At 34.0% G+C, this 10,623-nt stretch overlaps 1 protein-coding gene and 1 non-coding gene across 3 annotated transcripts; both read right to left on the bottom strand.

Moving 5' to 3' along the window:
• Positions 1-1,022: 1,022 nt before the first annotated feature.
• On the bottom strand, positions 1,023-7,438 carry LOC120071089 (inorganic pyrophosphatase TTM1). 2 transcript variants are annotated; one of them, XM_039023130.1, is made up of 12 exons: positions 6,804-7,438; positions 6,093-6,454; positions 5,478-5,592; positions 4,982-5,177; positions 4,761-4,874; positions 4,495-4,668; positions 3,988-4,182; positions 2,983-3,105; positions 2,795-2,907; positions 2,333-2,456; positions 1,516-1,791; positions 1,023-1,435 (listed from the first exon to the last, which is right to left on the bottom strand). In XM_039023130.1, the coding sequence occupies exons 2-12, from the start codon at positions 6,430-6,432 to the stop codon at positions 1,211-1,213; spliced, it is 1,995 nt and encodes a 664-aa protein (XP_038879058.1). In that variant the 5' UTR covers positions 6,433-6,454; positions 6,804-7,438; the 3' UTR covers positions 1,023-1,210. The 2 variants fall into 2 exon arrangements, with proteins under 2 accessions (XP_038879058.1, XP_038879059.1); XM_039023131.1 differs by lacking the exon at positions 6,804-7,438 and having other exon boundaries at positions 5,851-6,235.
• A 1,576-nt stretch (positions 7,439-9,014) lies between these two features.
• TRNAG-UCC lies at positions 9,015-9,086 on the bottom strand. The gene has a single exon. It is a non-coding gene; the product is annotated as a tRNA-Gly (tRNA).
• Positions 9,087-10,623: the final 1,537 nt, after the last annotated feature.

A 10,623-nucleotide genomic window follows, 5' to 3' on the forward strand; every position in this document is an offset into this window, starting at 1 on the left:
TGGAAGTTTAGTAGCACATTGAAAAACTAAAAAACTTGAGTTGAACTAACCTAGTTAGTTTTATAAAATAAAATTTTCTCAATGTTTCAAGATTTATCAAAATTTGGTTGAAATGGGGAAAACAAAATAAAAAGAAGTTCTTGAAATTTCTATCAAAATTCTGAAGTTTCTCAAAATCTAGTCAAAATTGGAAAAAAAATGAAATTTCCCCTACTAAAATGACTAGATTTCAATGAAATTTTTGCTGGATATATATATATATATATATTATATATTTTTTTAAAATTAATGAAATATAACAATAAATTCGTACTTTTAGTTTCTATATTAAACAAATAGATATAATGAAAGATAGTCTTTTCGATTTTGGGATCAACTAAGATTCAAACCAAACTTTTATACCAATAATTAAAAAGAAACCAATAGTTAAAAAGACCAATAAATTGATTTTTATTTGGTTTGGTTTATTATTGATTTGGTTCTCACTTTTTGACATTTTTTCTTTTATTTCGAAGGAGTCATTTTTACTATTTGCAAATTAAAATTGAGTATTTTTTTTTATATATATATAAATTGAAATCGAATATTTTTGTCCTTTTTTCGTCACTTATCCTAATAATAAACATGCGCTCGTTATATTTCTAAACAACAAATATTTATGCATCATAATAATTAATCTACAAAAAAAATACATAATTTAAGGATATACATATAATATTCTCGATTCAATTTTATTTTGATTAATTTTTCTAATAAAAAATCGATATGAACTAATCCTTTTTCATTTTCTCCAAATAATCTGTATAAATTTATGCCTCTCTAACATAAAATTCCATTGACCCTAACTTTTACTTTCATATCCAAGTTAAAACTTCGAATTCTTAACGAAAAGTAATTTCTAAGATCCAATTCGAAAATCCTTTGATTTTATAAAATAATATTATAAACGCTACGTCTTTTATTTGATGAACTGCAGGGTTATACATATATCCTCATGAAATGAAACTGACTAAATTTGAGAATTTCGATCAAAAGGAACATGGTAAAGAAGGTTGGGAGTATATTTCTGACACTATTTACTGATCATTTACAACACAACAAATATGTACCGTCGTCATAGCTGAAGATTTAATTTGTGTATTGAAACAAAAGTTGTCACAGAACAGAATTTGCCACCATTTCCAAACCAACTAGTGTTGACCATATTGAATTATTTCTGAGAATTCAAGCTCTTGAACAAAAGTAAACCTAAACTACCAACTGCAAGTGCTAGGAAAATTGGGGTGCTGATGGATTCAAGATCAGTAATCCTCCACCTCCCTTCATCGTCAGCCTTTCCCCGGCGACTCCTCTCGTTCGAGTACTCCCTGAGAAGATTGCTCAAATTGTCGACTTGGAGAATAATTTGACGCTGCGCCCGTGCTATGTTTTGTATCTAGAGAAGCACAGAAATCAAATTTCCTCGGTTTGAATATTAAAACCAGAGAGGAAAATGGGTGATATTCAGCAAAATACCTCTTCCAGCAAGGGAGATTCCTTGGCCAATTGGGAGGATGATGAAGAATGAGGCAGTAGCGATCCGGTTAAGGCACCATTACTCAAGCCAGATATGAATACTGAAGTTGCTCCGGAGCCGTTGTTGCATGCATCGGATTGTGAAACCAAGTTCTGCTGGCTAGCAGAAATTTTTCTAGTACAGATCTTGGAGTTCAGCTCTTCAATACGAGTTGTGAACTCATCCATTCTCTCACTGAGAGTAGAAATCTGTTCTGAAAGTTGAGTAATAGCTCCCTGAAAGATTTTGAGATCGATCAGAATATTCAGCTAAGACTGCGTTTACCATTCAGAAATACTGTCAATCAAGAAACTAAATCAATATTTATCTCTTCTTTGAATCAAAAGCTTCAACCAACATGTTTAAGCTTTATTTATGGGTAATCAAATTGCAATCTGATGGATATTGAACCATTTGATTCGTTGGAAGTTCTTTGCCACCATGTTCTAGAGATGAATTATGAAATGACATTCAATTCACGTTAAGACAACATGTCTTTCCAGATTTTCATAATGGTGGGATTTTGTTCACTTTTAAGCCTACAACGCTCAACAAAAATGGAGTTGTTAGTAGTTTTTAGATTCTACCTAAAAGGTATCCTATTCAGTAATAAAACTGGAAGCCTTAGACCGATGGAGAAGTTATATTTCGACATTTAATAAGATTCATTATCTTCCTCCGCTATCCTATCTATCTCCTCTTCGTTACGGGTGAGTAGAATATAGAAAGTATATAAACCACGTGAATAAGATTATCTTGATGCAGAAAAACATTTACCTGGTTAGAGACTACTGCAGGGGAATCTGGAGCCCTCACATCAAATCTCCTATTATTAACAGCGAGCTTTGTAAGCTTTGACAAGGTCTTGTCCCTCCGATTTGAAAATGATTGTGATAAGCCACTGGCAATGATATCAAATATAAATAAGGATCCACAAATATGTAAACTAAGCACTTCAAGTACCATTCCATAAGAATCTAAATGAACAAGTAGAATAAAACAAGCCTGACTTTGTACAGAACTGAAGTGATGATATGTTCCTTAGACATACATACATACATACATATATAGATACATAGATATCTAACTCCATGAGCGTTTATACCCATTGATCAAACAGAGATTGTTTTCAACCAACTTTATTCTATCAAATCTTTTTGTTTTATCTCAATTTTGGTTTAAATTCTTCTAATTATCTAATAAGAAGTATATCCAACAGTTGCAAAAGTAGGATGGTACCGGTTAAGGTATTTATTTCTCCTATCTGCAGAAGCTCGGGAAAGTGCTTCCTTTGGACTTGAAAGTGACTCATCGTCTATGCTGAGCTTGGTTTTTAAATCATCTGGCAAGGCCTACAAATGATCCCGTCAGACTTACTGTGGATAACAATCTGCTTAATCTGTTGCCTTGCGTTGCAAAAATCTTACCATAACATCATTAACAAGCTTCTCTAGCTGTATCTGTTCGATATAAGTTCGAGGGATATAGGAACCATCCAAACCCAACTGCTCAGCAACACATTTAACATGCACCCGATCTTTTCCTTGCACCTTCATCCAATGTTCAGCAAGTTAGTAGTATAATAATATGAACCAGCTCAATTTAAAAACAACATAGTTTCTAAACAAAATTCAGATATCATGATGGGACCATTATACTCGGGTGACTGAAAAAATGTGGCTAATGACAGATAATCATACTAGCCACTCGTTTAATTGGGGGAAAACTAAGTAACTAACAAAAATCATATATTTGGAGGGTAAAAAGTTGATGCTAATATATGTCATACCTAGAAGTTCATATATGGAATGACTATTAAACCAGCCAACCAAATGAACAATCAAGGCAACAAACCCATTCGGTCCTAGAAGTTCATATATTATTAATCTACTACTGAAAAAGGAGAAAATATTTTCCTCCATAGTTCAGTTTTTTTAAATTGGTAATTTTGGTCTCTCTCAATTTCCATGTTAAAAGAAACGTACACCAAAGTCATGTTTTAAAGATCATACTCAAATCGTCCAAGGGTAACAACCTAATTTCTATTTTTCTTCTCAGGTGGGAAATAAGACTTTTTATAAATAGATGAATTGGCAAAAAGTAGGAAAAGAATTAAGACATACTGCCTAATTCCTTAATAAAAGAAAAAAAAAAAAAAGATAAAGAAGCTAATATAACTAATGTGGAATCCCTTCCCAATGTAACTAATGTAGAAAGAAAGGCATACATTTTTTTTTCCTTTTTTTTTTCCTTCTTTTCCTTTCATCAAACTCGAAGACCCCCCTCCCACACAGACAATCTAAACACAGCATGAGAGGACTTTATACAGAACGGAAAGTAGTGTTGTTCCATGAAAATTTAAAGCAAATCAATGTCCTTTCATCAAGAAGAAACTACAGTAAAGCAGCATGGATAATGAGTACACGATGTACCTGAATGTATTTTCGGTTAAGTTGCTCCAACCAATCAATCTTTATACACACCCTATCATCAGAGAATATGTGACTGCTTCTTTTAAGAATAGTTGCAATTGTGTATCCAAGTGCCATAAGCCCTCCAAGAAGGCGCACACTAACTTCGAAAGTTATTCTAGGTGATATTATGAATGGAATATCTGTAACCCACTCCTGAAGAAAAGGGGAGGAAAATAAGATAGATCCATATAAGTAGCCAATAGGTACCTCATTAACACAAAAAATAAAAATAATAAAAGGACTGATATGCAAGGCAGCTTTCCTCATATTTCTAATTACTCTACATGGAAGTTCATATAACTGATCAAATAATCAGAAGCAGAGACAAATAAAAACAAGAAAAAAAGAGGGATTAAAAAATCTACTGTGGCATGTGCATCCAAACTAAGACCTGCATAAATACGCATGGAATACAAGCAAATATAGCTCGAAGGAACTCAGTTATATAGCTTTAGTTAATATGACCTCAAACATAAGATTGTATTTTCCATCCCTATTCCTCATCCTCAGATAGGATTGACACACTTCAGGATCTTCACCAGGAGGCAGAAGATAAATGTCATAAGTTTCCTCAGTAGACTCCCTGTGATTTTCGGATATAACAGCCTTAATTTGATCCACAGGTACTGCTTTAGTTGACTGTAACCAGAAAATTAACCCAACTCATGTAGAGTAAAAATCATATAATTTAGCAGGAAACGAATAAAGTTGAAGCAGTGAACCACTTAAACCTTAAGAATATATGTAGGATTCTGGAAACCAGTAAAAGGATTGAATTTGTTAATAATTCTTATATGGGCAGTCTGAAGATCTGGCTCAATAAAAGCTTTATACATTGGATAAACCTGCATCCAAAAAGAATTATATGAACCACCATCAACAATTTTATTGCACGTGATTGGTGACAAGAAGGACCAACATTTGAGGAATACAGCTAATAAAGAGGACTTACCGTTTCAGAAACTTGATGTATTATTTCTTCTGGCTCTTGGCCAGCTCGCTGAATATCACGTAGTACCCGTTTCACTAAGTCAAAATGAACACCACCAGTGACTGATACACGAAGATCTAGCAATGGACGTAATTTTTCACTTAATGCATAGATGCCCTCAATAATGACGATTCGTGACTCAGGAACTTCAAGAGTCCTGTTAGTGGCCATTAAAAGTAAGAAGGTTAAATGGTAAAAGATAAACAAATGTTCTAGTAAAATAAACTCTAAGAGAGAGGGACTATCTAGATTCACAACCATTGAGAGAGAAGCTATAAATTTTAAAAGATTAGGACGCAAGAAGTTAAGCATCTAAACCACCCTTTTCTCTTCACGTCCAATCTGACTGCTAGACCCAACAATTCATGGTATGACATAGTGACCGAGTAAATTTCAAGCAGTACAGTTCTCAGCTGAAGAAATGCTAAATAAAACAAAACCTAAATTGACACATTACCTGTAACCCACGCGACTGCTAGTCTTGAAATCATAAATAGGAACCTGGACCGATTTTCCTTCTCTTAAACCATTAATATTTTCCAACAATGTATCATAATCTGTTAGACGTGGGTCTGGTGAAAAAAGGGGTCATTAGAGATTTCCAGTGACTTGAATTACAAGAAATAATTGAGAACCATACTCGCTAAAAGGACCGCAAAAAGAGCATACTTTAAGGACTACCATAAATTAGAACTAGGAATGAAAGGTGGATTACAAAATATTTGGTATAAATGAAATTTCATTCTTCAAGGTAATAGATAATGTCCATATATATGCATAGCCATGACTGCCTAAGAGGAAAAATATAAGATGTAGGCTAAAAAACTTACGAGAAGCTTGTGTCTCCATGATTTTGTAGATGGCAATGGAAAATTACATGTTTCCCTGCCACCTCACTTTGGAGAACAGAAAAACAAAGCAATCATCAAAGCTTGTGAAAGTATTAAGTACTGGAGGACTTCAGACCGGTGTCACGGAGTTGTAAACCAAAAGGTATAATTTTTGGCGCAATCATACTGCTAAAATTTTTACTAAATTGAGATCATGAATGGTTAGTAGAATGAAATGATACCATCAAAATTGCCATCGATGATACGACTGGAATCATTGTAGTTATCCATCGTGATAACAGCAATGCTGGGTATAAAGTTAAGCACCTTCTCAGTAAATACAGTCTTCCCAGCTCCAGAGGGTCCTGCCACTCCTACTAGAATTATCCCATCATTCTTTTGAGACAGTAACTGGCACGCTCGTATTACAATGAAGAAACCTTTCTCGAATGAAAGAGGATCTTGAATTGGAAGGATCTCATATCGATTCGAGTCCTTCTTCTTAACTAACTGAACTTGATCTCGCAAAAGGCCAGAGCGCCTCCGAGGTGATTCAATGCTAGGAGACGTATCTTGAGCCATTTAGAAGTTTCTTTTCTGTTTGCTGCAGAAAGACAAGCGCATAAGATAGAGCTAAATGCACTTCTTAAACCAGGAAACCCAATTCTACAAAACCTCCATTTTGACCAAGAGTTGATATACAAAACAAAACTCAATATTGCGCAACATAAAGACAGTGTCAAGGAGCCCATAGGTCAAAGCTAAGGCGTTACAAAAAACATCCTTCTGAACAAAGAGTATAAAGAGTACAAAATTAGACCCTGAAATCCTGAAATCCTACACATACCAAGAACACAAATTCAACAAAAATATGAATCAGAGTCCAAATAACACATCATATACAGATTAGCACAAATTTAACCCATAAAACAGAAACAAAACAGCAAACAAACCTTATGGAAGAAAGAACAAGAACTATTCTCAGTAAAAACACTTAGCGTTGTTGAATTTCTGAAGCTCCTGCCTGGTTTCTGAAAATCAAACGAATTGCTGAGCACTAAATTTTGGATATTTTCAAGTGGGGTCTTCTCCTTTTCGTAAATGGGTGTTCCTTTTTCATGAATATAAATGGTGGGGCGTCTGAGTGAGAGGACATGTGGTCCGATTCTCTGAACTAATGGGTCTCAAGGACCCGGAACATCAAATCGAACTAGGTGGTTAAAAAGAAACAGACAGATTAAAAAGCAAATTGAAGAGGGTACTAGGATAAGATTGAGAGAGCGTAATATCACCGCGATCGATTGGACAAAAGGAAGACAGATGGAGAAAGTTACAAATGAATTGAATGCGTTGCTGTGAGTGATTCGCACAGACGTTTCCCCTCTCTTTGTGCGAGGAAGGGTTTTTTGCTTTAGCCCCATGTGTGAGATGCCGTTGCAATTGCCAAATGCAGGTAAAAAATCGAAGGACGAGAGAAACATTATCCAAATTTCACAATAGTTGGGAAATTGAAAAGGGAGATTGCCACTCGAAGATGGTGGAATAAAATGACAGCATGAGAATGATCAAGAAGGCTTGAAAACTGATGGAATCAAATGGAAAGGCTGTAATGATCAACAGTTTGGAAGCTTCGCGTGGGCCTATCATCAAACATTTGTCGTTAAAAGAAAATTGTTGCTTCCGTTTATATTATTCTACCAAAATATTAACTTTATTATATATATATATATATATCATTCGACTTTTTTTTAAGAAAAAATCAAATTATTAACAGTAAATTTTCTTTGTTCTATGTATAATAATTTTTAAGAATTTTTGCTTTGTACAATATAGAGTGATTTTTATGATAAATATGATCATATCAAAACATTGAAATAAATATTGTTACATTTTGTATAGTAGTTAAAATAAATGTTAAGATATTATTTCGGTATCGTGAAATTTTTTCAATTTTAATCTTTGTTTTTTTAGTGTTCAATTTTATTACATATACTTTTAATAAATCTTAAATTTAGTCATTCGAAGTAAATTTTTATCGGGATTAGTTTAATGATAATGATCATTTTCATACCTTCAAATATAATATGAAAATATATTTTCAACATTTGTGAAAAGACTAATAGACAGTAAAAGTTATTTTTTAAAAAAAAATAACAAATTAGTGGTAGGGACTAAATTTAAAATTTATTAAAAAACAATTACTAAAATTAGATAGCAGGTACAATGACTAAAATTAAACAAAAACAAAATATAAAATACAATCACCAATGAGTAATTTTACCTAAAATAAAACAACATTGTATTGTAAAAGTCTCTATACTCTATGTTTATAGGAAGAGGGTAGAAACGGAAAAGCACAAGAAATGGATGAAGGAAGAAACGAAAATCATGAAGATGATTAGAATATGACACAAGTAACTTATTTAAAAGGAAAATCATATAAATATGTGTAGAGGAAGTATTTCGAATAAAGTTCGAAAATTCTATAAATGTGAGAATCACCAACTTTCTCGAATATGCTAGCTTTATCTTTTTATTTTTTTTTTGAAAGTTGATTGTAATAAGGGTGGAGACGATTTGGTTTGGTGGTCAAACTAAACCAAACCGAAATTTTTAAAATGTGAACCCGAACCGAACCGAATATATGCAGTTCGGTTCAATTTCAAGTTCGATTTTGACATTTTTTTTAAAAAAAATCCATGTTATATTCTTTTTTAATTAAAAAACGGTTCGATTCGGTTTGATTTTACTCTTTATATATATATATATAACGGTTCGGTTCGGTTTCAAATTCAGTTTTCAAAAAGTGAAACCAAACCGAACCGAAATAATTCGATTTCAAAATTTTTTCAAATCGAATATTTCGATTCAGTTCGATTTTTGCGGTTTGAATCACCACCTCTATATTATAATACGAAAACTAATTCATTGTTCAACATCATCAATAAATCGTCAAGCTCTGTTACTCTGTTTTCTTCAGTATTTGAGTTTTAACTGAGTTAAAAAATAGATACCTTAACACTTATCCATGGATTACACGTCAAAGAACCAAAATCTGTGATTAAAACTACAAAGTTTCACATATAGGGGTGCATTCATCTAGGGGCACGTGCCCATATACAAGATTAAAATTAAATTTTCTTTTAAATAGCAACGAATAAAAATGTGTTTGCCGGGAGTCGAACCCGGATCTATTGCTTGGAAGGCAATTATCCTAACCGTTGGACTACAAACGCTGTTTTTCAACCCAAATTTAAATTATTAATTTCCTTATATTTAATATATTTGTTTTTAAAAGATCATGTAAGAATCTTAGGCCGGTTTGTATTGACTAGAAAAAAAAAATTGTTTTACAAAATTTTATTTTTATTTAAATTCGTTTGGTAAAAATTGCTTTAAATGTGTAACGACCCGACCTTTTTTAGTACTCTGATAAGGGTCGTTAGTCATAACTACACATTTACATTCAAAACATTTCGACCATTGGGGAAAATAAATTTCATTCAAATAATAAAGGAATTTTTCCAAAATAAGTAAAACCTTTGTTCGGGGTCCCTAAAATAATGAAGAAAAAAAAAACTTAAACAAATACAATTTTGACCAACATCAAGTTTCAAATCAAAACTTTTAAACAGCTTGAAAACGTAAATTGAGCGGAAGCGATTTACATATCCCATATGGCACGATCACAGGTCCCTCTCGTCACCCGCCGGTCCATTCCTATCATTACCTAAAAAACATAAATTAAGAAATGTTGAGTATAAAATACTCAGTAAGTGATCCCATTGCCGGGATCAGGCTATGTATCCACGAGCAAAGAAAAATAGTCCGTGGTTTATACAGCTATATCGATTTTTGATGATGAAAGGAAAACCAAAAGACATACTATCTTGTCTTGATACGCATGTTTAGCGGCCCGTAGACACACCGTCAACACATGAAAATAACATGAATGTAAAACCGTCGACTCACGCATGTCTAGTGTCACGGCCATGCTTGTCTAGGGCCTGTTGCCCATGGCCGCATGCCCGATCCAATCCCGTTCTAGCATACTTTCATATCATGTATTGTATTAGCTTAGTTAGTTTGCTTTCTTTACATTTTCATTGTAAGTGACCACTCACCCTTTTGCATATACAAGGGTGTCAGCTGGCTTTTTATTCAGAATGCACTATATGGGGATAAGACTAATCATCACTTCCCTATACCTGGAGTAGTACTCTATAAAGCTATTGTTGTTGCTTATTGCTTCCTAGCCTACTACAATCTTTATTTCTTTATTCGCACTCACAAAAACTGCTTACAAAAACCTTTTCTCCAAACCCGTTTTCTAAAATCGTTTTCCCTAAAACGGGGTTGGAGGTTGCAAAAGGCACTCGATGTGCCACCGACAGTCCGTATTCGAGTTGGCTGACTTATTTGTGAGCAGGAACAAGTGTCGCACAATCGCTAAGAGAAGCTCCCGAAAGAGCGATTGTGACAGTTGGTATCAGAGCCAAGTCGGCTCATAGAGGGAAAAGATCAGTGATCATGTTGGCGACAAAGAACCCGAACAAGTCCCAGGTAGACAGGCTGGTAGAGATAGAGATGGAAGAGCAAATGCTCTACCTGAGAGAGGTCCCGGATAGTATCTGTTTCCTAGAGACTTGGATACAAGAAGTTCCTGAGAAAGCCGATGGAATTGATGCGGTAGTGGGCCACCTAGACGGATTACCCGTCAGAGAACTGATGACGAGGGTAAAGACCTTGAGACCAAAACAGTACGGTTCAGCA

This window comes from Benincasa hispida, chromosome 2, assembly GCF_009727055.1.
Source record: "Benincasa hispida cultivar B227 chromosome 2, ASM972705v1, whole genome shotgun sequence".
NCBI lineage: Eukaryota > Viridiplantae > Streptophyta > Magnoliopsida > Cucurbitales > Cucurbitaceae > Benincasa > Benincasa hispida.

Coding starts and splice junctions, on each gene's coding strand:
- LOC120071089 (XM_039023130.1), bottom strand. CDS start 6,432: ATGGCTCAAGATACGTCTCCTAGCATTGAATCACCTCGGAGGCGCTCT. Junction 4,875..4,981: donor TACATCAAGTTTCTGAAACG/GTAAGTCCTCTT, acceptor TTTTGGATGCAG/GTTTATCCAATGTATAAAGC. Junction 3,106..3,987: donor TTAACCGAAAATACATTCAG/GTACATCGTGTA, acceptor CATTGGATGAAG/GTGCAAGGAAAAGATCGGGT.